The sequence below is a fragment of the Bidens hawaiensis genome, unplaced genomic scaffold (assembly GCF_021521415.1).
Source record: "Bidens hawaiensis isolate Kalapana, Puna unplaced genomic scaffold, B.hawaiensis_p1.1 tig00039502_1, whole genome shotgun sequence".
Classification (NCBI taxonomy): domain Eukaryota; kingdom Viridiplantae; phylum Streptophyta; class Magnoliopsida; order Asterales; family Asteraceae; genus Bidens; species Bidens hawaiensis.
The window spans coordinates 137,973-163,925 of NW_027496947.1; the positions used below are offsets into that span (position 1 = coordinate 137,973).

The 25,953-nt window shown below is 36.6% G+C and overlaps 3 protein-coding genes across 3 annotated transcripts; 2 read left to right on the forward strand and 1 right to left on the reverse strand.

The window, feature by feature from the left end:
* The first annotated feature begins 3,410 nt into the window (after positions 1–3,410).
* Positions 3,411–12,407, forward strand: LOC143591274 (lysine-specific demethylase JMJ705-like). Its single transcript, XM_077071526.1, has 7 exons — positions 3,411–4,368; positions 5,106–5,184; positions 5,310–5,377; positions 5,829–5,979; positions 6,874–7,451; positions 8,271–8,750; positions 10,832–12,407. The coding sequence occupies exons 1-7, from the start codon at positions 3,528–3,530 to the stop codon at positions 12,142–12,144; spliced, it is 3,510 nt and encodes a 1,169-aa protein (XP_076927641.1). The 5' UTR covers positions 3,411–3,527; the 3' UTR covers positions 12,145–12,407.
* A 450-nt stretch (positions 12,408–12,857) lies between these two features.
* LOC143591286 (phosphopantothenoylcysteine decarboxylase HAL3a-like) lies at positions 12,858–16,021 on the forward strand. The gene is made up of 3 exons (XM_077071536.1): positions 12,858–12,970; positions 14,347–14,694; positions 15,728–16,021. The coding sequence occupies exons 1-3, from the start codon at positions 12,938–12,940 to the stop codon at positions 16,001–16,003; spliced, it is 657 nt and encodes a 218-aa protein (XP_076927651.1). The 5' UTR covers positions 12,858–12,937; the 3' UTR covers positions 16,004–16,021.
* A 986-nt stretch (positions 16,022–17,007) lies between these two features.
* On the reverse strand, positions 17,008–18,954 carry LOC143591287 (adenine/guanine permease AZG2-like). The gene has a single exon (XM_077071537.1). It carries the CDS (start codon positions 18,701–18,703, stop codon positions 17,084–17,086), a length of 1,620 nt encoding a protein of 539 aa, XP_076927652.1. The 5' UTR covers positions 18,704–18,954; the 3' UTR covers positions 17,008–17,083.
* Positions 18,955–25,953: the final 6,999 nt, after the last annotated feature.

A 25,953-nucleotide genomic window follows, 5' to 3' on the forward strand; every position in this document is an offset into this window, starting at 1 on the left:
GATAAATGCAAGTATACAACTCTCGACATGAAGAGCGAAAGTGGATGGAATGAAATCCTTGGTTATATGGTATCCATCTAAATGCAACGTTATCATAGGATGACCATTAGTACACTACGTAAGTGTGATTGTTTTGATAGTACATGCAGTATCTGAATATAAAATATGCTTGGTTGCAACTGTTTCAACTTTATTTTTTGTTCAACTACACCGATCCAAATGTTATAACAAGCTTATTAGATTACTTTTGTGTTCTCAATCGTGTGTACATAAAACCAACAAGCAATTCATTAACCATATCAGTACCATAGGTGTAAAGTCAGTGTTATAGAACTCACTCTTCGGTAGCTAGTCGGGCGGTGAGGTTAGGGATGAGTGCGTTATCAATATTAATACTGAAAATCGTTAAAAATGGGTACCAATACAAAAAATGTTCGGTACAATACTTTTGCATGTTTGGGCTTCTTGTTTTTATGAGTTGTTCTTCCTTTTCTTTTTAATGGTATTGGCTTTAAAAAAAGATTGTCTTTCCTAGTATATATAGAAAAATACTAAGGAAAAGATTCCAATTTGTGACCAGTCTGGGTTTATTTTTGACTGATTTGATCGGTATCAACTATCAACTAACATCACCCATTAGGCTGAGGGGTGTGGAGCGCGAGAGGGGGCGCGTGAGCCCATCCGCTCGCGCCCCGGGGCGCGAGCACCACACCACCGAGGCGCGAGAGAGGCGCGAGAGGGGCGCGAGCACGCAGACCAAGGCAGGCGCAAGAGGGCTAGCGGGTGAAAATGGGCGTAAAGTTGGCCTGGGAATGCGTGAAGAGCCGTTGGGGCTTAGAAATAGAGCCGTTGGCTCTTTATTTTTATTAAAAAAAAAAAAAATTTTCTCTATAAAACCAATATCACATACCAATATCACATACCACACCCAAAACCCAAAATCACCCCATCTTCCAAACCTTTTTTTAAAAACATGGCTGGAAATTGGTACCCAAACCTAGATTCAGATTACAGTTACGACGATTTATGGTCGGCACCGGACCAACCGATGTTTTATTCGGGGTCGCAACAATCATCCGGCTTTCAACCATCCAACATACAACCGTCTCCTAATTTTGTTGTTCCGGAGACACAAGAACTAGAAGGTGAAGCTGCGGGACAAAGAAGACGCGTCCACCGGAAAAAACAAGTTGCAACGGACGGGTCGGGTTCGGCTTCGACTGGAAGGACGAAACGGAAAACCACTCCGTGGTCATCGGATGAGAAGGAAGCCCTGTGTCGGGCTTGGATAGTCATTTCTGAGGATCGGCGTTGCGGTAATTGTTTTAACGTTTTTAAAAATGATTTTTAATAAAAAAGTTAAATAAAAAAGTTAAATGACTTACAAATTTATTTATGCATTTTGCAGCGGACTACCAAAAGAGCAAGGTCTTTTGGACAAAGGTTAGGGAGACGTTCTATTCGCTCGTTGGGAGTACAGAGCGGAACGCCGATATGATTTCGGGTCGGTGGACCGAAATCAGAAAATTTGTCGGCTTGTTTACTAATCTGTTCAACAGGAACGCCGGTCGTATGAGACCAAGTGGCAGTGACGATTTGGCGGTTTATAATTTCACTGTCGAAGAGTGGAAGCAGGAGTGCCTGCGGAGGTATGGGACGGTGAAGACGTGGGACGATGTAAAGGTGTGGGAGAGGTTGAGAAGGTGTTCTAAGTGGGTTGAGCTGGTGGCGCCGGACCTTGATGCGGAAGTAGGGCCGAAACGGACTAAAACTAGTTCGTCTGGAGCGTATAGCACTTCCGCCGGGTCAGATTGCCGGGTTGGATTCGACCTAAACGTTGCGGGGGAGGAAACGTCTTCACCGCCGAGGAGGCGGCCATTGGGAAGGGACGCCAGGGGGAAAAAACCGGCTGAGGGGGAAGCCGTAAACATCACCGATCTTGTTGAATCCCTCAATAAATTCAACAAAACCATGGAGGTGGTCTCTAATGACAAAAAGGAAAAAAAAAAGAATGAGAGATTTGGACTTCCTTACAAGAGACTTCAGTAACCTAAATCCGGTCGACCAAATGCTGATGGAAAAACAAAAGGAACGTATCCGGAAGAGGTTGATCGAAGAAGACCAAGCCGAAGAATAAGAATAATGTTTTTTTTTAGTACTTTAATTTTTTTTTAAATATTAATGTGTTTTTTTAATTAATGTGTGTTTTTTTAAATAATTTATGAGTTTTTTTAATAATACGTTTTTTTAATACATTTATAAAAAAATAAAAAAAAAACCGCTCGCGCCCCCTCTCGCGCCCCTCCACACCAGGGCCCGGGGCGCGAGCACCACAACCAACACCCATCTTATCAAGTTTCTCTCTCTGCCACACGTCACAATATTATTGGCTGGAGCCCCCACTCGCGCCCCCTCTCGCGCCCCCCACACCCCTCAGCCTTAGCAAAAAAATTAACTAGTAACTCACCGACTACCATAACGATTTTTGCAACAGCAGTATAGTAAGAGTGAGCCATGTGTTACCATCCGATGGTCACATGAGTAAGATACATAGCACACAATGTTATGTTTATCATGAAAAAAAGATGATACTTGCTATATATAGATGTAACATTCGGTGGTCACTTATCCAAGTGATATCACTATGAGTTAAGACTCACCTAGCACTATATATCCAAAAGTTATAAATATTCAAAAGAAAATCTGTACGCAAAAAAAAAAAAAACAACAATAACTTTTTTTTTACAGTAAAACTCGACGATCAGACAAGGATGCTAATCATTGTCCTGTCAATTAAATATTTCATAATTGGCGACATTAATAGTTAATCAGCCATTAATTGCCCTAATCGGTCAAAGCTGACCATAATCGGCCCAGATCGACCTTATTCCGGTCAATTTCAACTATCACGTCAATTTCCGACGGTTCCGACCAACTTTTGTGGATATGAATCCCGATGGGGTCAACGAGGCGTTAAAACCTGTCTACTTAAAAAAACCACACATAAAAACACGTGTAAAAATGACGTATCGAATTCAATTTGATTAACTTCTAGTCGTTACCCTCACCGTCTGATAACACATCACATAAACTAAATTCACCAAACTTTATAGTTTATATACTTCCTCCTTTACTAAAGAATGAAATAAAAAGTCTTTTTACACTTTTTCACTTCATATAACATCTTCCCAAAGCCACCATAAAACATTAAACCCCCCCATTTCCCCTGCCCCTTGCTTTTCACCAAAAGCAAAAAAAAAACAGAACAAATACAATATCAATATAATTTCAATTTCAATATATATAACAATATCAATATAATTTCAATTTCAATATATATAACTAACCTCTAGACACACACACACACACACACACACTATTATTATTCATTTAATTTCAGTAAGAATCAATCTCTTTCTCTTTCTCTCTCTGCAACCTCATGAGCTTCTTCTTAGATCTATCAACACCCACATAACTTCATCCACTCCAATTCACTTATTAATAATATTATTATTGAGTTCAATTGAATGGGTGAAGAAGTGTTTCCATGGTTAAAGTCTCTACCTTTAGCACCAGAGTACCACCCAACGCTAACCGACTTCCAAGATCCAATTGCATACATCTTCAAAATCGAACACGAAGCTTCCAAATACGGTATTTGCAAAATCATCCCACCGGTTTCACCTTCACCCAGAAAAACCGTAATTGCCAACTTGAACCGCTCCTTATCCGCCCGAACACCCGACTCATCACCCACATTCACCACCCGGCAGCAACAGATCGGCTTTTGCCCACGGAAACACCACCGCCCGGTCCAGAAACCGGTCTGGCAGAGCGGGGAGGTGTACACTGTTTCTCAATTTGAGCTTAAGGCGAAAGCATTCGAAAAGGGGGTTTTCAAGAATCGGGTGAATTCGAAGAAGGGGTTGAGTGGGTTGGAGGTGGAGACCATGTACTGGAAGGCGCATGTCGATAAGCCGATATCGGTTGAGTACGCGAACGATATGCAGGGGTCGGCATTTGATCGAACGGGTGGCGGGCGAGGGGGGAAGTTGGGGAAAAGGGAGATTGGGGAAGCGGGGGTGACGGTTGGGGAGACGGAGTGGAATATGAGAGGGGTGTCGAGGTCGAAAGGGTCGTTGTTGAAGTTTATGAAGGAGGAGATACCGGGAGTGACGTCGCCCATGGTGTATATTAGTATGTTGTTTAGTTGGTTTGCTTGGCATGTGGAGGATCATGATTTTCATAGTTTGAATTATATGCATATGGGTGCTGGCAAGACGTGGTATGGGGTGCCGAGGGACGCGGCCGTTGCGTTTGAGGATGTGGTTAGGAGTCATGGGTATGGTGGAGAGATTAATCCTATTGGTATGTTTGTTGATTAAATGCTCTGTTTTGCTTATTTGAATTATGTTATTCGATTGGTGAATTGACCGGTAGTTGAACAAATTGGACTGTTGATTGAAAAAGGTCTGAGTTTTTCAGCTCTGATTCAACAAATATGATCATAGATGATGAGAATATATTATACTTAAGTGTTTAATGTTTAAAAGTTAACAAATTGTTCTGTTTTTGAAAATTGTTATACAGTTGACTAGTATTTGAAAAAAATTGGACCGTCCGATGGGTCTAAGTATTTGAACAAATTAGACCGTCAATTTAACACATTTGACCAGAAATTGACCAGGGATGATGAAAACATCTTATGTTGTAGTGTTTAAAAGTTTAACAGTTTGTTCTGTTTCACTTTGAAATATGTTATACGGTTGAGTATTTGAACAAATTAGACCGTCTATCACAATGAGTCTTAGTTTTGAGTTTTCCAAATCTTATTGAACAAGTTTGACCATTGATTGAAAAAAGTTGTCCAAATTTTGACCATGCATGATGAAAATATCTTATATTTTAGTGTTTAAAAAATATTATCTATAAACAACTTTTTGGTATTTTCAAATAACAAAAGCATCACGCATTGGCTTTTGGAATCAAAACGTATTAGAGATCCACACACGTTTTAAAACCAAGTAAATTCATACTGCATGTCACAATCTTATAATGCAAAAACGAAATAAATTATTTTGTGACCATAAAATTTGTGTTTTCAGTGACATTTGCTACACTTGGCGAGAAGACGACAATAATATCCCCGGAAGTATTACTTAGGGCCGGGATTCCTTGCTGCAGGTGCGACTTTTATTGGGTTACAACTTACAAATATTATGTTTTTTGTATACATCATAACCATTAGGTTTTAAGAAAATTGTTTCAATTATATATCATGAAAGCTGTTTTATTCTCACTTTATTCAGATTGGTTCAAAATGCTGGAGAATTTGTTGTCACTTTCCCGAGAGCGTACCATTCTGGTTTCAGTCACGGTTAGTTTTTTTTCGTTGTTAGTATCTTATTGTTAGGCCCGTAAACATGCCCAACATTCAGTGATCCCTTGGGCTGGAAGTTCGTTTATTTAATAATCGAACATAACACATGTCTTGTTCGTTCATTTATGTTTGTGAACGCTTATTCGCTTACTATCATTTATATTCATTAGTTTACGCTTGTTTATGTTTGTTCGTTTGTGAACCTTTCCTTTATACTATTAACGAATGGACATAAACATGTTTATATTCTTAACAAAGACACGGACTAGAAAGTCTCGTTCGTATAACGTTAGTGTTCGATTGTTTGTTCAGCTAAAGTTAACTGAACGAACACAAACCTGCCGTGTTTGGGTTCGTACGGTTCATTTGCAAGCCTGCTTATTGTTCATGCTAGTGCTTAATAGTAATAAAAATGATGCCTTTCTCTTTTATTGTTTTTGTTTCACAGGATTCAACTGTGGGGAAGCGGCTAATATTGCGACACCTGGCTGGTTAACGGTTGCACGAGAAGCTGCAATTCGTAGAGCTTCGATTAATTGTGCACCAATGGTGTCTCACTATCAGTTGCTTTATGACCTTGCAATATCATTCTCTTCAAGGTTTGTTTCTTGATGGTTATATTTCTAAGTTTGATTATAAAGAGTTTTAGGTAAGAGGTGCTTTATTTTGATTTTTTCTAAAAGTGGAGCGGGTCAAACGGTCTGAAAGTTTATTAAAGTTTGTTACAAGACAGCTTTTAAAACAAACTAATTCAAAGAAGTTGGTTGTTAGTAAAATACTATTTAGTTTAATTATTGTATTAAAAATGTTTTGTTCCCTATTAAAAATGACTAATATACTGATAAATGAGATGCTTTTGTTAATTTTATTTGAAATGGGGTAAAATGGTGCAAATTAAAACTTTAGTCAAAATGGGAGCAGGTCAAATGGGTCAAACGGGTGGTCAAAAGTGCTAAAAGTCGATCAAAGTCTGATTTTAAAGAAAATTTTCACTTGAATTGGTTTGTTTAAAGATTCAGACTTTTAGTATAATAATGCTGTCTTTTGTAATCATTACACATTTATTATTTGTAGAACGTTTTTGAAAATGGACAAAAAAGTGTGTTACTGGTTCTACCAACCGACCCAGCACGTTTTGACCTGTAACTGTTTTGACCCTTTGCCCAAGCGTCCAATTTGCCAACACTTATGAAATCTGATAGGGCTGTTAAACGGGTCGTGTTTGCGGGTCGAACATGAACATGAAACGAACCGGAAAATCGTGTTACACACAGTGACCCGAACACCAAACTTGTATTCGCGGTTGACATAAACACAACCCGTTTAACCCGAAAAAAGAATTCTACTTAATCTTTTTTGCATGTTAATACTTTAAAATTATAAATTTACATATTATTTATTTTTTTTATGGGTCAACCCGCCGGGTTGATATGATCACGATCTGGTTAGCTAAACAAGACTTTGACCCGAAACTGACATGATTACTTCTACAGTGTACCAACAAGCATCAAACCTGAACCGAGAAGCTCCCGATTAAAAGACAAATTAAAACCTGAGGGAGAATTATTAGTCAAGCGTCTTTTTTTACAAGACATAATGGAAAACAACAATCTTCTTCACACTCTTGGAAACGGGTCTCCAATTGTACTTCTTCCTGAACAATTCTTAGACAGACGGGTCCCGTTTAATTTAACCACTCAAACCGAAGAACCAAGACCCACACATAGCTCGAATTCAGATGATGACATGATCCAACACAAAATACGGGAGAGAAAATATTCTTCCTTTAGTATTAGGAATAATAATAATAATATCGAGTTGATTGGTGAGAAAGATGATGATGATTCGTTTAAGGGTTTTGAAGGCAATAAAAAACCTGATCCTGGTGTTTTTTCGTGTGTTACGTGTGGAATTTTGTGTTACGCGTGTGTTGCGATTATTCAACCGACAGAAGCGGCGGGAAATTATCTTATGTCCGCCGATTGTATTGGGGTTAGTGATTTAGTTGCTGCAACAGATTTGTTTTCTGCTAATGAAGATGCAGGTGTTGTGGGGCCCAGATTCTCTGCAGGTACATACTATATAGTTTGATAGCTATCTTAAATGATTTTTTCTATAATACATGCATGGGTTATAGTTTGGGTCAGTTTTTGTGTTTTTGAAAACCTCTTAGTTTCGCTTTTTTTGGTTTTCACAATGAATTTGGCCTTTGGTTTCGTTTTTTTCTTTTGGTTTTGCCATATGGGCTTGAAGTTCTTGGGTCGAAAAAAGACACAAAATAAGGAATTGGGCATATACTTTTTTGTTAATTAGTGCTTAGTTTATTATGGGCCTAAAGAAATTTGGGCTACATCATTAATTATTATTTTTTTAAAATTACTTCATTGAAAAATAAAAAATTTAATAACAAAATTTTGGTTCGGGTTCGTTTTTTTAGTTTTGTCGTTTTGGGTTTGACGTTTTTGGGCAGAAAAAAGGGCCCAAACTAATGAACTTTCTTTTACGTTTTTTTACCGTTTTGGTTCAGTTTTCTTGCTTTTTGATTCATGTGAAACCAAAACACTTTTTTGTTACCCAGTTTTCAAATCTTTGTAAGAAAAAAGTTCTGTTAGTTATGATTACAATAACAATATTATGGAAGTCTTTATACAAATCTTTAAATTAAACACTTTAGGAGACTACGATTCTGTAAAATAATTTTTTTTGTTAATTATGATTACAATAACAGGACTATCAAAAAGTTATCTATAAATGAAGCAATTTAGGAGGCCGCAATGCATTAAAAACTCTACTAATTTGCCTTTTAAAAGTTGAAGTCAGTAAAACTGTATAACCTTTTTGCACATTCGGGCTGTTATTAACCTTTCTTTATTAATATGAATGAATACAGGGAAAATGGCAAAAAGCCATTGTGATGGTTTATTTGACGTTCCAGTAAAATCCAGTAATCAAATTCAAACTGTAAATAATTTGAGTATAACTTCAAGTTCACCAAAAGTCAACTCGCCAAAAGTCAATTCTTCTCTTGGCCTATTGGCCTTAGCTTACGGTGACTCATCAGATTCTGATGATGATCATATAGAGACAAATATTCATACTGATTATGGGGATCTTGATGAGAGAAAATACACAAATGATGATCAAACGTTTGAGTGTTTGGTTGACTTTAAAAGTAACACAAGTTTTAAGGAATCAAATTGTGAAGAGAATCTCTTATTAGATGAAAATGAGAATGATAAAGGGAATACGAATACAACATGCGATGAAGATTCTTCTAGGATGCATATATTCTGTCTTCAACATGCTTTAGAAGTAGAACAAAGACTTCGGTCCGTTGGTGGGGTCCATGTGCTGCTTCTTTGTCACCAAGGTACCTTTTTCCATCATGTTAAGTTTTGATTAATGCATACGTCACACATTTGGGTGGGCGGGCTGGATAATGGGTCAATACAGGTTTTAGTTGAAGCGGGTCAATGTTTAGGACGGGTTGGGTTGAGTGGTTGACCCACACACACTTTTTTGTCAGTATTATATAAATATTTGATGTACCAAATCACTCGTGAGCTGCTCGAGATCGGGTTGCTAATCGAGCTGAGCTTAGACGGGCTGAGCCCAAGCTTCACCTATCGAACTGGCTCACAGGCCTAAATGAGCCAATTATTTTCAAAGTTTTTGTTTAATTTTTTAATTATGTATTTCAGTATCAACTATTATCATATACAAATTATAAGTTGGTTGTGGCTCAATGGTAGAGCACTCATTTTATAAGTGAGAGGTAGGGGGATCAAACCTCACTACCACCAACTTATATGGGAGATATGAGGGATGACCCTGGCTTGCCAGGGTTCAAGTCCTGATCTCACCCGGTTTTACCGGCTCCTCGCTGTCGTGCCGTTTGGCGGGCGTGGGGGTCGGGTTTTATCCGGTGAATCCCTCAACAGGTGGACCGCTAGGGGTTCCGTCCGTCCGGACTAGTGGCCGGCTCGGGCTACCTTTAGCCAATGGGGGCCGCGTACGGGGTACCCGGCGTTACTTAGTTGGCCGTTCAAAAAAAAATTATCATATACAAATCTATGTAATAATTATTTTCATATATAATATTTATCATAACAACTGAATAATATATGTTGTATATGATAGTTATAATTAAAATAATCATAAATGTATTTAAATTAATTAGTAAATAATACACGAGTTGAGCTTGAGTTTGAAAAACTACTCACGAGGGGGCTTGACTTGAAAAACTGCTTTTTGAAAAACTACTCATGAGCTGAGCTTGAGCTCTTGTAAGTTAAACGAGCAGAGCTTAAATGAACTCAAACTTAAAAATAAGCTTGTTTAATAAACGAGCCCGCACTTCACTTATCGTGCTGGCTCGCGTCCCTAAACGAGCCTCTTATTTTTTGAATTATTTATATAGTATATTAAATGTATTTTTACTGTTCTAGTAATAATTATACACACACACACACACACACACTGATAAGACTTCACCTTATCAGCGGGTCAACCCATCTGGGTCCAAAAGGTCTTGGGTCAGTTACCTTGACCCAGTCAACCAGGAGCAAAGGTTTAGGGCTGAATTAGTGGGGGGTTGACTGTTGACCATTGACGGTCAAAGGCTGAATGTTAGGAGATATTAATTACCTAAATTATGTTATAAGTATTTCATTTCTGTTTTAGTTTTCAATGTCTGGTTTTATTTTTGATTATCAAGTTCTTGTAACTGGAGACTTACCATCTCGAATTGGTTAAATGGGAGACTAGCCCCTCTCGAATCGGGCCAACTATCTTTTTATCTCAATAAAATATATATTTTAGTTTTTGGGTTCTATCACACACACACACACACACACATATATATATAATGAAATTAATTGAATAATGCATATTATGTTGTGTATAATAATTATAATTCAAATATATACTAAAAAATAGTTATGAATGTGTATAAATTAGATAATAAATAATAAATGAGCGCACTCGAGCTTGCAAAACTACTTATGAGCCCAGCTTGAGCTCTCGTAAGTTAAATAAGCTCAAGCCTAGTCAAGTTCAGGCTTAGCTCGGCTTGTTTACACCCTTTATGATTACATAATCAACCTTGTATTAGTTATCTTATTTTTGAAAAATAATATAGATAATACACATATTTGTACGTTTTTTTTTTGCTGTAGATAGTTTGATTTGATAAATAAGATGCAACTCTTAATAAGTCAAATCACAAACAACTTTTAAAGATACCCATGATGTTGTAGTTGTCTCAAAATCGTTAAATACCTATGTAATCGATTTGACTATTCTATAAATTATTTATTATCTGATAGCACAAATTAAATACTCAAATTACATAATCAATTTACAGATATATCTCTTAAAGTAAATAATTATTTTGTTTTATGTTGGCAATTAAGATTATATTAACCATCACATACTTCACACAATTTGCAGATTACCCCGCTTTAGATACCGAAGCAAGATCCGTGGCAAAAGAATTAGGAACCGATTCTAGCTGGACTGATCTTGAATTCAGAGAAAGCAACAAAAGAGACGAAAAATGGATACAAACCGCTCTCGATAGTGAAGAAGTGACACATGGCAAAGGTGACTGGGCGGTTAAACTAGGAATGAATCTTTTTTACAGTGCTAGCCTTAGCCGGTCCCCCCTTTACAGCAGACAAATGCCCTACAATTCAGTTATTTACAACGCGTTCGGACATAGTCATCCATCTAACAGCCCCACAAAACCGAAGCAGTCAGGCCGACAAAAAAAGATTGTTTTGGCGGGAAAATGGTGCGGGAAAGTTTGGATGTCGAATCAAGCTCATCCGTTGTTAGTCGACCGTGACCCTGAAGATGAAATCGAGTGTTCGATTAGTTCGGTTTTGTCAAACTCCAGAAACGAAAGACAATTTGAAAATACCCGAGCAGTTGTTAGCAAGACACCGTTAAGAAAACGGAAAAACGTTAGTGTAAAAACGAGGCGAATGAGTGTAACGACCAAGTTTCCTAAAGTCGAGTCATCGCCGTCGCCACCACTGTCGCCATCGATGTCGTTATCGCTGTCACCACCACCATCACCGTCACCACCACCGTCGCCGTCGCCGCCATCGTCACCAACTGAGTTGCCACCGAGTGGTGGCTTTAAGCGGCAGCCAAGGACGAACCTTCAAACGAATCAAACGAGAAACGTTCGACCGTTTGACATGGACTCGGTGGGAGAGGACGAAGCGCATGGCGGTCCTAGTACACGGTTACGAAAACGGATCATAAAACCACGGTCTAAAGAATACGATGAATGGAGCGAGTCAAAGCCAAGGGTTAAGAAACGAAATGACTCCAAAAATGCAAAAAAACCACGTGTAATTAATATTAAACCCAGGGAAGACGATGAGGACGGAGAGTTCGGTTGTGATATCGAGGGGTGCAATATGAGCTTCGAAACTAAACCCGAGCTTATAACACACAAAAAGAATATTTGTCCCGTAAATAGGTGCGGGAAGAAATTCTTTTCGCATAAATATTTGGTGCAACACAGGCGCGTGCACATGGATGATCGACCGTTGCAATGCCCGTGGAAGGGTTGTAAAATGACGTTTAAGTGGGCATGGGCTCGGACGGAGCACATTAGGGTGCACACGGGGGCTCGACCGTATGTGTGCAGCGAGGTCGGGTGTGGTCAAACGTTTAGGTTCGTGTCAGATTTTAGTCGGCATAAAAGGAAAACCGGGCATTCGGTGAGGAAGCAAGTTGAAGGGAGGTGAAAAGTTGATGTTTATGAGAATGTAATGTTAACCATGTTAGAGAGATTAAATTGTAACCTTTGTTTCTAATTTTTAACAAATTACTGCGGTGGTAACTAGGGTTTTCTATTAATATTATGGAGGAAGGAATAATTACCCTTGTTGTGACTAAGTGTTGCTAAAGGGGACCTTCTTGTCATTCAACTACAGTTTGACCCTATTGCATTGTTGCTGTTTCTACCATTTTAACACGGAAATAGTCTTGCTACCGAAAAGGATTGGCGAAACTTCGGTACTAAGAAACTATTCGGTTTCGGTTTCACAGTAGGTTTGATTCGATTAGTGTTGGTTTTTACAGTTTAAAAAGTTTTTGATTATTTGAAAGGCCTAAAATAATGAATTGAAGTTGTTTATGAAACTGCTGTTGAAAATGCACTATTTTTTCCCAACTCATTTAATTTCAATTTAACAAACACTAGTTTCAACTTTCATTAACATTTAGGGTGTCTTTGGGATTTCTTATTTAAGTGAAAAAAATACTTTTTGTTAAAATGACTTATTAACTTATGATTTTTTTTAAAAGAAGCTTTTCAAAAAATGTTTGAATTAGTTTATGTGCCGAGTAAAACCAAAATGACTATAAAAAGAATACTCTTTTTTTTAAAAGAGGATAATGAGTTTTAAGGGGTCAAAACTGTTAATAAGTTAACTTTTCGGTTTTCAAAACCGTCAGCCGTACTCATTTTTCCCTCTCTAGTCTCCCTTAATCATCTCCGGCGTAACAGATCGCCGGAGTCCGATATATACGACCGGCATGCAATTTATTGACGAAACTTTTCAATTTGAGGTACCGGTTTCTATTTATTCACACTGTAATTCATATTATTTTGCTTTTGTTCTTATAATACAGAAGAATGAATAATAAGTAGATTGAATCATTTCAATATGTTTTAGTGACCTCCCTATTTAAACCTCCTGTTATATTTTTTATTTAAAAAACATAAAATAAAATTATGCCCTACTTAGTTCATGTTATGATTTGATTTTAGACTTTTATGGATTTTTGATTCCAATATGTTTTACTAGACTTTGAACCCCCCGTGTATTACACGGGATTTGTAAAATAATAAAGATAAAAAGATCCAATATATGAAAGAATGAACAAATATATAGATAAAAAGAAGATAAAATATATAGTACAAACAATAAGAAGTATAGAATCTCAAATTTACAAATTCGATTTTTTTTTTATATACAACATTTGTAAAAATTGTTTTGACCAATTACCCGTGGATAACTATGATAATGAGATGAGAGATTAAAGAATTAGAAGAGAAATTATAACCCATTTCTCAAAATTGTTTTGTCCCATAACCCATGGATGTGTAGGATAAATAAGATGAGAAATTAGAGAATTAGAAATTAAATTATAACTCATTTGGCAAAATTATTTTGACCCATAACCAATGGATAGTTAGGATGAATAAGATGAAAGATTAGAGAATTAGAAAGGAAATTATAACCCATTTGCCAATATGGTTTTGCTCCATAACCCATGGATAGGTAGGATGAATGAGAAGAGAGATTATGCCAAGAATGAATATGGGATTGCCACACCATCCTCATTATTTTCTTTTATTAGTATAGTTAGATGTATCAAGACTTTATTAACTTTTGGCAACTTTTGTGTCACTGCATATGTGATATTTATCGTGTCCCTAAATAGGCCTTGTCGTGTACCCTGTCTCTTAACAGGTTCGTGTTCGTGTTTGGAGAAAAGTGACACAGTTAGTTGTTTTGTGGTGTCCATATCTTATCGTGTCGTGTCTGACCTGTTATGTCATCCCTATTTACATGATAACAGGAAGCATAATTGCCAAATTACATGCTACATGTCAGTCATATATATTAGCAATAATAATAATATCCCTCCAGATAAATAATTCAACCGAAGAAAATTTTGATATTAACAATAGAAGGGTATAAATACAAGAAAATGAAATCAGTTACAAGCTACAAATCAGCTACATTAAAGACTGAATTAACCTATTCAAAACTATTCAAAAATAGGATCATAAGTTACACATTGTGGATTTGAAATAATTTGAATTATTTATTTGGAGGGATATTATTATTGCTGATAATACATACCTAGAATTCAAAGTTTACTTGCAGCAAAAAGATTAAAACGGTTGTAACTGTAACCTGATTGACGTTATACAGATTATGGCGCATGCTGAACCTCTAAACGGAGTTAGTGAGGCAATGCAGGTGACTAATGCTTCTAGAAGACCCCGAATTCTGTTAGCTGCAAGTGGAAGCGTAGCTGCTATAAAATTTGGGAATCTGTGCAACTGTTTTTCAGATTGGGCCGATGTGAAAGCGGTTGCAACACAGTCGGCTTTACATTTTATTGATCAGTCAACACTCCCAAAAGATGTGATTCTGTATACTGATGAGCACGAATGGTCAACTTGGTCAAAGATTCAAGATAGAGTGCTTCATATTGAGCTCCGTCAATGGGCTGATATCATGGTTATCGCCCCGTTGTCTGCGAATACACTCGCTAAGGTAACATATACTTGGGTCAAAAAGAGTCAAATCGGTTTGAAGTTAGAACTGGTTCGGATTGGAACCAGTTTGAAGAAAGTCAAAGATCAGGTTTGACTGATTTGAAACCGGGTTTTGATGGAGTTTGGTTTGGGTTTGACTGGCTTCAACCCATATGGGTACAACCTGGTTTCAAACCTGTAGTTGTATGGTTGTATCCGTTGGGTTGCACAATGGGTTAAAATGGGTAATTATTATACGCGTCGGGTTGACTTGAAACATTTTGCCCATTTTTTTGTTTTATAATAAATAAAATGTGTGTTAAATCTGAAAGTATGAACTAAATATTGTAATGAACTTATGGTAATAATCAATTTTGTTGAATAGAGCATTTTAGACTCGAATGTCGAGTGCGTGCATTAAAAATACACTTTGATCTGTCAGACCTGTTCAACCCGCAAGACTATATTACTATGATGATAATTTATAACCTTTGAAGTAAATGATATAGAAGTTGTTATGATCTGAATACATTTTGGGATAAGGTTTAACTTGTTAGCCGCTAAACTACTAAGGCATAACCTAAGTTGACCCATTTATATATAACGAGTCAAAATTGCCATTATTCTTCAGAATCATGATAAGAATTGCTTTAATATGCTAAAACATAACCTGAATTGACCCATTTGCATATAAACGGGTCAAATTACCATTATTTTTTAAAATCATGATCAAAATTCTTTTGATATGCTAAAACATAACCTTAATCGACCCATTTGTATATAAACGGGTCAAAATTGCGTTGATATGCTAAAACATAACCTTAATCGTCCCCATTGTATATGAACGGGTCCAAATTCCTATTATTCTTCAGAATTGATTTCATATGCTAAAACAGTAAACACTTAACTTGAATTGACCCATTTGAATATAAACGGATCAAACTTGATCTGTAAAAGCATAACCTAAATTAACCTATTTGTACATAAACGGGTCACAATTATCATTATTTAAAAAAATCATGATAATAATCAGTTTTAATATGCTGAACCAGATAGCTGGTGGACTATGTGATAACTTGTTGATGAGCATAATACGAGCATGGGATTATGAAAAACCGATATTTGTGGCACCAGCTATGAATACTTATATGTGGACCAATCCTTTCACAGAAAAACACCTAATGACGGTTGATGAACTTGGAATCAACCTTATACCCCCGGTGTCGAAATGGCTTGCTTGTGGGGACTATGGGACAGGTGCCATGGCTGAGCCCTCAATCATCTTCGGTACCGTAAGACTCTTCATGGAATCTAGACAAAATTCCTAAGGATCTTTAAAATGTTTTATGAAAAAGGAAAAAATGTTTGATTATTGACGTTTGAAATATTTGTAAATTGACCATCCCAAGATGAGTATGTTGGTGCCGAGTTGATTTGCTTGGAAGAGATTATTTGAATATAATTGGAGAACAATGCTTATGGGTTTGTGATCATAAATGACAAATGATATCTAATTCGGTATTTGAATTGAATTAGACCTCATTGTAGGCAAATATGCTTTTAACGCCGCAGTGGTAAGTGATTAAGTTCTTCTAGTAGAGGCCTTAGGTGTGAATCTAGATTTTACTGGTTTTCTGTCTTTTACAGTTAAGCCCTCTTGTAGGCCACATGCGCCGCACAAGAACGCGTTTTATCTGATTCCACATTGCTTAGTAAGTGGGGTAATGTGAGTTTTCTGATATCAAGTTTTCATGTTGTATAGTGATCATTGTCGTTTCTACTATGTAGGATCAGGATTAAAAGATCTCACTCAAATGTCATAATCCTTGTTTTTGTATTGTGTTCATAGATTACAAGATCATACTCAAATGTCATGATTCTTGTTTATGTGTTTGTTTCATACATCAACACTCTTTGCATTGCACTAGAATATAAAATATATAATATGTGTTACTACAATTATGGGCCATGTGTGGTTGCACACCCTGCACATGGGCCGGCTGGCCCTGTCTTTCAGTTTTGCCTTTTTTACTTCCCTGTAGAAAAACGTTTGGCTAAACTTCGAATGATGTTTAATACAAATTCAGTTTTAAGTCGAATCAAGCACATGTGTTTATAGTTTGATTTGAAACCTTGCAAGCTAGTCATTGCTTATTCGATTTGGCTTCATGATTAGTTTTTTTAACATTGATAGGTCACTATAGAATTTCACATAGTAGTGAAACTTTTGGGTGTGTGAAACATTGATTGAACGGTGATTGAATCAAAAGTAAACATAATATTAGATTCGAAACTGATAACATAACAAACACACCTAAAACATAACCTAAATTCCACCATCAAAAGATGCACAAACGGCCATAGAAAACCATTCTCATGGTAGCTCGTGCATCTTTTGAGTTCATCCACTAATTATAACTACAAACCTCGACGATTCGATCCGCTGCAACTGTTGCCGACACTTGATTTTGTTCTTTTGAAACCATCTTCTTAATCTTGATCAACCATTTGAACAAACTGACTCCATAATCATACATATTAAGAGCAATGTACACCCCGATCCCTCCTATAATCCCGTTTGAAATCGAATACGTTAAAGGCATGAGCAATATGGTTACAAATGCAGGCACACCATCCTTGATGTTGTTCCAATCTATATCTTTAATCACCTTCATCATTAAAGCCCCAACAATCACTAAAGATGGGCCAATGGCCCATGGTGGTACACTAGTAAATATTGGTATGAAAAATATAGACAAAAGGAAATAGAATCCGACAAAGATCGCGGTTAATCCTGTCCGTCCACCTTCTCGAATCCCAGCTGAGGATTCTACGAAGGTGGCAATTGGAGACACCCCAATTGCGGACCCCACAATCGAGGATGATGCATCAACCATGTATGCTACATACTCCCCTTGGAACCCACCTTTTTCGTCTGTACAACCGCCTAGTTCAGCCATGGTGTATAGCGTGCCAGTCGTGGCGAGTATGTCTACATATAGTAATGTAAATAAGGCTACCCAAACTTCACTTCTGTTAAAGTTAGTGAAGCTTATTGCACCCAAAGTGGGCCCCATTTTATGAAAATCCACCACTTTTTTGAAGTATTCGTACTTCGTATTGCCTACTGGTGTGTCGGGGAAAACAGTCACTGATGTGTGTCGGACCCACGATATTAGGGTTACAAACGATATACCCAATACCATGCTTCCTTTAACATCTTTCATTAGCCCATAACATGTGATCAAGAACCCGACAAAGCCCAACCAGAAGGTTGGGCTTTGCATGATCCCATGCGTGCATGCACCCGTTATATTATCTTTACGCGTGCATGCAGCTAGAGTAACCAAGGTGTCAGGATTCGGTCCTACCAGACCAACACCTTGGTTACCCTGTAAACCCACAAACGCAATAAAAAGCCCAATCCCTGCCGCGCTAGCTAACCGGACAGAGCGCGGCATAAAATGCGCTATCTTGGCACGCAGCCCGAATGCAGCGATGACAAGAAAAACACAAGCCTCAACCAATACAATGGCCATGGCGGTTTCATAAGAAATCGAGCCCGACCCATGAAAGCCCACCAAATTGTAAGCCAGATAAGCATTTGGCCCCATACCCGGGGCCAACGCTAATGGCAAATTGGCGAAAATGCCCATGGCTAATGACCCGATCATTGATGACAAGGCGGTGGCAACTATGAGGTCATTTTTAATATTGGAAACACATTGGTCATAACCTATGTTGGGTTTGAACTTGCAGTTTGAATCATGTGGTGGTGTGCAGTCGGAGACAGTGCACGTGCCACCGGAATCTGATAGAATGGTGGCGTTGACGGTGATGATGTAGACCATGGTGAGGAATGTTGCGGTGGCGGCCCGGAGTTCGGTGGTGAAACATGTCTTTCTAGCTTGTAGTTTGAAGTACTTGCCAATCTTGCTGTTTGAAATTGAATCATTCATGTTTGTCTTCCTGTTTGCACAAACACTAGTTCCAAATAATATTCTTGAACAAAACTTACCCTCTCCCATTTTTAACTCTCTATGTATATCTATCTATATGTGTTCACTTGTGTTATATTGTTATATATATGAGTCTCTTTTTATTGGGCATGGTGGATGTTAACTTGAGGTTTAAATAATGCAATATGACTTGTGCATTGCTTTTGTAACTTTTGAGGTTGAGGTGGTTCTTGAGTTTGTGAAAGTTTATGTTTTTTAGTTTGTGAAATGATTGGTTTTTTACTTTTTAGTAGGACATATAAATGTGTAGTCATGTGACTTGTTGACAAAACAGATTTTGCTTTTTAAGGTTATGTGCCAAACATGTGATGGATTTAACTATTTAAGAAAGGGACTGTAACATGGTCGTATAAACTAATCAAGGGTATTTGTGTGTTGTTATATATTATATTAATATTATTATTAAAAGTAGTGTTTTGATTTATGGGAATGTGTGTTTTTTATTTTATTGCTTCTTATTCTCCATCATTTTTTTATCTCCCAACTATTTCTAGAGTTAAATGTGTTCAGCTTGAAGTAGTATGAGGATGATTAATCTTTTACGAAGTCTCTGTAAGGACAATCAAAAACAAGTCCACGAGTCCTTGGATGGGCCATCCATCAGAGGTAAAACGAACAACATTGGCAATGCAAGAGACGAGATGTTATAAAACGCGCGATCATCTACATCCCTACTCGCATCCTTCACCCATTGATTACAAGAATTTATCTCATCTATGGGTGATCTTATATAGAGACCCGAGAGGTCCCCACCCATGTTTTTCTGCTCAGGAGTGTAACCCAACATTCTAAGCCTCCTTTATTTGCATTTTCATTCAAATTTCACCACGGATTTCATCCCCTCTACCATCAATTCATCTCGTCTAATTACTATTCATTCATATATGAAATTGAAGCCTTAAAGAATAAAAGTGAAGCTAAATTGAAAGACAGCGAAGATAAATGAGGATTGGAAGATATTTAATTTTCTTTTTTGCTACTTATGTTACTTATAAATTGTTCTAAGGCTAAGTGTTACGGGTTGTGATGGGATGTTGGTCCCTTCCACATCACTGCCTAATTGGTCATTAAAACATTACACCACTTCAAACAAAGGGCGCCATACAAGGAAATGGGGGTATTGAGCGCTAGTGCAGTAACGAGTAAAGGGATCTAAGTGGTGGGGCCGGTTACAAGTCCAACAAATCATGATAACCCACAACGATGTGGGGAAAGTTTGTCAAGCAAGTTTGGATTGAAGTTTGCAGCAACAAACCCCCTTGCAAACTTCTATGTGGGACCATACACTCACAAGCATATACATATATATATATATATAATATGTATATATATGCTAAATTATATTAATGTTTTTTAATGGGGTTTTTGGAAATTTGACGTTGTGAAAGACAATATGGTTTTTTAGAAAAGTTTGAAATTTGATGTATTACTGATGTGGCGGTTATGTGTTCGACATTGTGTATGCTCTTAGTGAATGCTCTCATACCTATGTGGCAATAGCATGACGGTTGGTCTTAGTGAATGCCCCTTCACAACACTTGGTCCAACTTTAAGGCTACTTGTAACGAATATTTAATATGTACGTTTAGTTTTAATGCTAATGTGGTTAGGATCAATTACTCAGTTGTGGTTCTAAATGTGAGTTTCAATGCTACTATGGTATGGTCATGGAAGTGTAGATGACCATAAACTACAAGCATTTTAATGCTACTGTGCTAAGAGTTCTAAATTTTTAACGCCACATGTATAAATGGCAATTAATGCAGCCATTTATAAATGGCAATAAACTGCTTTCAGTTTAGTTTTTCATGTACAAACTGTAGCCATGAACATGTGGTTCTAATTGCCTTTAAAAAAAATAAAATAAAGTAAAATTACATGTGGTTCTATTTGAGAGTTGAGACTGTTACATTTTCTGAGTAGGTCGTCATTCAATACACCGTTAATTTGCAGCTAATTCTTTGGAAAAGTATATCAAATATTTTGGAAGGCTTAGGTTATATACACACCAGGAACATTATTTGAACACCTGGAGAGTCTATACAATTCGTATAGTTGTAGAGTCAAGTCATTTACGATCAGGATTGTCAGGTTTTATTCCATTGTACCGTATAGCCCATATCCGAGCCGTATATGGCTATAAGACTCCTATAGAGGCTATTTGACTCGTATAGTTTTTTTTTTGGTAACGTTAAGATTACTTTAAAATTACAAAATATTAAAAATAACATCCGAGTTGGTTATAAAATAAAAACACGTACTTTAAAAAGTAAATATTTTGCGCTCCAAATCAATCAAACAATTTTCTATAGAAAATCATAAATTATCACACAAATTTATCATGTTTTGGGCTTATATCCCATTATTACAATCAACCAAACAACTTTTCGTATAATCTTACAATGCAACACACAAATCTTAAACGGTTGGAGCAAGAAAAACTAATGCCTAGTATGTACGGGTCGTATACCATTTATACGGCTCGTATAGACCAGAAAATAATTATAAATTTCGGGTTAAAGTACGGGCTGGCATGCTGTCTATATGAGTCATATAGACCATGTACGACTCGTATATGTCAGACGAGGTAAGTGGGCTATACGAGCCAGAAAACCTATACGGCTCGTATAAACTGCAAAAAGCTGCCACACTGGCACCTCCTTACGTATGTCAATATCTTAGGGCGATACGAGCCGTATAGACTTATTTATACACTAGGGGGGCTGGTGTTTGAATATAACTACCATTTTGGAAAAGTATATGCTCTTTCTATTGAATAGAATAGAATAGTAATGATAAATTTCACATTTTAACAGGCAGTAATTCAATAAACCGTATAAAATTTTCTGAATAGTTAGTGATTCAATAAACCGTTCAAAAATTTTAACACGTAGTGTAAATTTACACGCTTTTATCTGATAATTTTGCTCCATCATATCGTCTTATGCATCATTCTATCACTAATGGATTTTTTTTCCAAACTATAACATAGTATCACATTCTTGTGAAACAAAATAACCTTTCAAATATAGTAACTTTAATAATTGATTTATATTAATCTTGAATTTTATATAAATGGAGTATACTGACACTGAGTAATGCGCATGCAACTGGTTGTGATTAGGCTCACCGGGTCTTGTTTGTTATAGGCTTTATCGGGGACATGTTAATTATATTATTACATTTTTTAGTTGTCGAGCTCTTTATTATCATTTTTCCCCTTAAAATATGACGTTTAATGGCAATATTTATGTTTTTTATAAGATAAATTAGTTTATTACTGCATGCGTAAAGATAGCATTAATGTATTTTTCTCAAAGTACGTAATTAAGGTTCATCTTTTGAGAAATTAGTGAATATTTTGTGATTTTAATGGAAACTATGCTTTGAAAAATAGCTTTTTAATCATTACTTTGTATCCATTTTTGGAAAAGCCGAATTCAGTTCTTTTTTAGTTATTATTTTGTTTTTTGTTTTTTTAGTTTGAACTAGTATTTATCCCTAAGCGTTGCGCCGGGCAGGTAGATAAAACCCGGGCAAATGTTAAAACCCAAGCGTTGATACGGTAAGTCGACGTGAATTCTGTCGGTTTCGGTTACGTACATTATAATATCGAAACTAAGACAAAAATGTTATAAAAATTGAGGTGAATCAATGGCGTGGAGTCGGTTGGCAAAACTCGATCGTTGGTAAATCCTGACCGTTATCGATCCCGGGCGTTGAGGCGGTTGAGTTTATGTGAATTCAGTCGGTTTTCATCATGTTCGTTATGGTAACAGAACTAAGAAAAACAAAAATAACATTCTGTCGGTTTTCATCACGTACCGGAACTAAAACAAAACTCAGTGAGTCTACTTGAATTCGGCCGGTTTCCGTCTCGTTTGACACGATACCGTAACTAAAACAAAGTAATGAAAAAAAAAGAACAAAAACAACATTCACATTTGGTAGGTTTCCATTACGTTTTCATTGCGGGCCGAAACTAAAAGAACAAAAAAAAAATCCAACCCATAGGGTGCCGCAAAGTGACCCAATCACGGGCTCGCGGCACAAAAGCTCATTTACTATATACTAGTTTTTGTACCCGCCGCGTTACGCCGGGTCAGGTCGGATCTATTTATTAACCAGTTGCTTTAGGAAAGTGAGTCGATGCGAATTCGGCCAATATCAATTATGTTCGTTACGGTATAGCCAACGTTTGTAAAACCCAAGCGTTAAAACCTAAAAATAAATTCTTGAAATTAATAAACAAATAAAATATTTAAAACCATGTTTATTCGGTCGGTAAAACCCGGACGTTGGTTGAACCCGACCGTTGTCGGTGTCGGGTGTTGGGGCAGTGGGAAAACCTTAGTGTTTTCGGTCGTGGTTGTTACGATGAAGAGTCGACGCGAATTTGGTTAGTTTTAGGTGCGTTTATTATGGTACCGAAACTAAAACAAAAATGTCTGTAAAACCCGGTTGTTAGTAAAACCAGATCTTTGTCATTCCGGGTGTTGTGGTGGTGTGTTGGGTAAAATCTAAGTGTTGTCTGTCCTATATGGTGGTGAGACGGCGCGAATAATCGTTTAATTATTAATATAGAAAAAAAATAATTAGGAGTGACAAAACTCGGGTTTTACCAATGTCCGGGTTCCTGTAACCGATGCCAACTCACCTGTTCACTTTGAATTTTTTATATTTTTTGAGTCTCGTTATCGTAACGAACGTAACCGAAATCAATCGAGTTCGCTTTGACTCACTTCCTCAACGCAGGGACCGACAACGCTTGGGTTTTGACAACGAATGGTCCACTTGGCGTGATATGATTGGGCTACATAATTTTGTTTTTAAGAAGTTTGACGCCACATAACTCTTACTTGACCGTTTGTTTAGCCAATCATCGTTGTCCATCTAAGGCTTCATATTCACATCCACGTTCCATCTCATCGAATTTATACAATCCGCAAGCGAAAAACAAAATCGAAGTGAACAGGTGAGTTGGTATTGGTTGGTGAAACCCGGACATTGGTAAAACCCGATTTTTGTCACTCCCAATGTTGAGTCTATATAATATTAGGCTTTCTCGTTATCTATATATAGTAAAACACAATTTTGGTGCCGCAGGCATCTAATTGGGCCAAGTGACGCTCTGCCATTGGTCCATGCAATTTGCTTTTTTTTTGTTTTTATTTTATGTTTTAGTTCTGGTACCGTAACGAAATTAACGAAAAACACTAATATTATACAGACCCGCTACCTCAACGTTGGGAGTGACAAAAATCGGGTTTTACCAATGTCTGGGTTTCACCGCCTGATGCCAACTCACCTGTTCACCTTGATTTTTTTTTAATTTTATAGTCTTGGTATCGTAACGAACGTAACCGAAATCGATCGAATTCGCTTCAACTCACTTCCTCAACGCAGGGACCAACAACGCTTGGGTTTTATTAATTATATATAATATTTTTTTTGTTTTTTTTATGTTTTAGTTTTGGTACCGTAACAAATACGTTCGTTACGATACCAAGACTATAAAATAAAAAAAAATCAAGGTGAACAGGTGAGTTGGCATCAGGCGGTGAAACCCGGACATTGGTAAAACCCGATTTTTGTCACTCCCAACGTTGAGGCAGCGGGTCTGTATAATATTAGTGTTTTTCGTTATATTCGTTACGATACCAGAACTAAAACATAAAATAAAAACAAAAAAAAACAAATTGCATGGACCAATGACAGAGCGTCACTTGGCCCAATTAGATGCCCGCGGCACCAAAATTGTGTTTTACTATATATAGATAATATGTATTAGAGTATAGCAACAGAACAGGTCCAGAATTTAAATAACTTGTTTTGGAAATTGTAGGGGGAAAATCATAATATGAACTTTACCTAAAATTTAAGAGAAATTGAAAAAAAAATCATCTATAATAATATATATAAACGAAACTATAAAAATCTTACGTGTCGCAATGTGGTCGCTCCCCCATTTTTTGGAGTCAGCAGATTTGTTTGATTTTTAAATGAAGGGTTCTCATGCATTTGACCCGAATTCACGGGTATGAGTCTCATCAAACCCATATATTTCTTAAACGAGTTATAACATCTCATTAAATTAAAAACTAATCTAACAAAATATTTGATATAAAAGTCCTATAAAGTAGGGATATACTAAAAATTAATATCTGGTTTATTTATAAAAATGTATATATTATTAATAAAAAATAAACGGGTCTTGAGTCTCATCAAACTCATATAGCTTTTAAACCGGGTTATAACATATCATTTATTTGTGAAACAATTTATCATTAAACCATAAACATAATACTAACCTTTATACAATAAAAAAATATAAAAATTCAAAAAATAAATAAATATTATAAACAAATAATATAAAACAACCCCCGTAATATGAGGATAAAAACTAGTTATCGCATATAGAGATTTGTTGGAGTTATTCTATTTACTGAAAATATTATTCACTAATTATCCTCCCAGTTCTCTCTTATTAGTTCTAGCTTATCACTTGATAAATTAAATAATCATAGAAATATTACTTTCAAACTTAAATTAACACAAAAAAATGAATTTTAGATTAAATGAGACTTTATATAAAAAGTTATGAATTTAAAATGAACTAAAGGAACCGGAAATTAAATATGTTATTAAAATTGTTTCCTAAAAATTAACAAATAATTTGAGAATAAATAGAGGAAACCATTTTATATTAGGTACACAGCTTAATTGAATATACATTAATTAGAAAGTATAAATATGTCTTTAACATCTTTCTTGATCAAACTGAATTAGGCTTTAGTACCTTTTGAAATAATTGAATTTTGTCCTTTTCAGTTGTGCTTGTTGCTACCCTATTTGATTTTATGTTATTTGGTCATGATCACATGTACTAGTTGTTACAACAACGACCATAGCGCGATTACACCACGCCGTTCATATCCGTTATGCTAAATGAACATTCAATCACATTTTATTATGGATCAGTCCTATGATATATTTACATTGTTTACATAGACGTATGAATCGATGCTAGGATATTATCTAATTTCTATGAAATGCAAACATTGATGAACAACTGATAGACAATTACTACTATACAATTTGTTACATATATGACACGATCATGCGAGCTCGTCGGTAACAAAGAAATATAAACAAATTATGCAGCAAACCAATAACCCGTTGTAAGCGACGAAGAAGAATGAATCAGGGGAACTAACTACAAACAGTAGACATATCAGAACAAGATTTGGAAACGAAAA

What these genes read in the sequence shown, in the direction of transcription:
- LOC143591274 (XM_077071526.1), top strand. Translation starts at nt 3,528, where the DNA reads ATGGGTGAAGAAGTGTTTCCATGGTTAAAGTCTCTACCTTTAGCACCA. An exon ending in TGGAGAGATTAATCCTATTG is followed by an intron (nt 4,369 to 5,105) that starts GTATGTTTGTTG and finishes TTGTGTTTTCAG; the next exon opens with TGACATTTGCTACACTTGGC. An exon ending in GCAATATCATTCTCTTCAAG is followed by an intron (nt 5,980 to 6,873) that starts GTTTGTTTCTTG and finishes TTACTTCTACAG; the next exon opens with TGTACCAACAAGCATCAAAC.
- LOC143591286 (XM_077071536.1), top strand. Translation starts at nt 12,938, where the DNA reads ATGCAATTTATTGACGAAACTTTTCAATTTGAG. An exon ending in ACGAAACTTTTCAATTTGAG is followed by an intron (nt 12,971 to 14,346) that starts GTACCGGTTTCT and finishes GACGTTATACAG; the next exon opens with ATTATGGCGCATGCTGAACC. An exon ending in CTGCGAATACACTCGCTAAG is followed by an intron (nt 14,695 to 15,727) that starts GTAACATATACT and finishes ATGCTGAACCAG; the next exon opens with ATAGCTGGTGGACTATGTGA.
- LOC143591287 (XM_077071537.1), bottom strand. Translation starts at nt 18,703, where the DNA reads ATGGGAGAGGGTAAGTTTTGTTCAAGAATATTATTTGGAACTAGTGTT.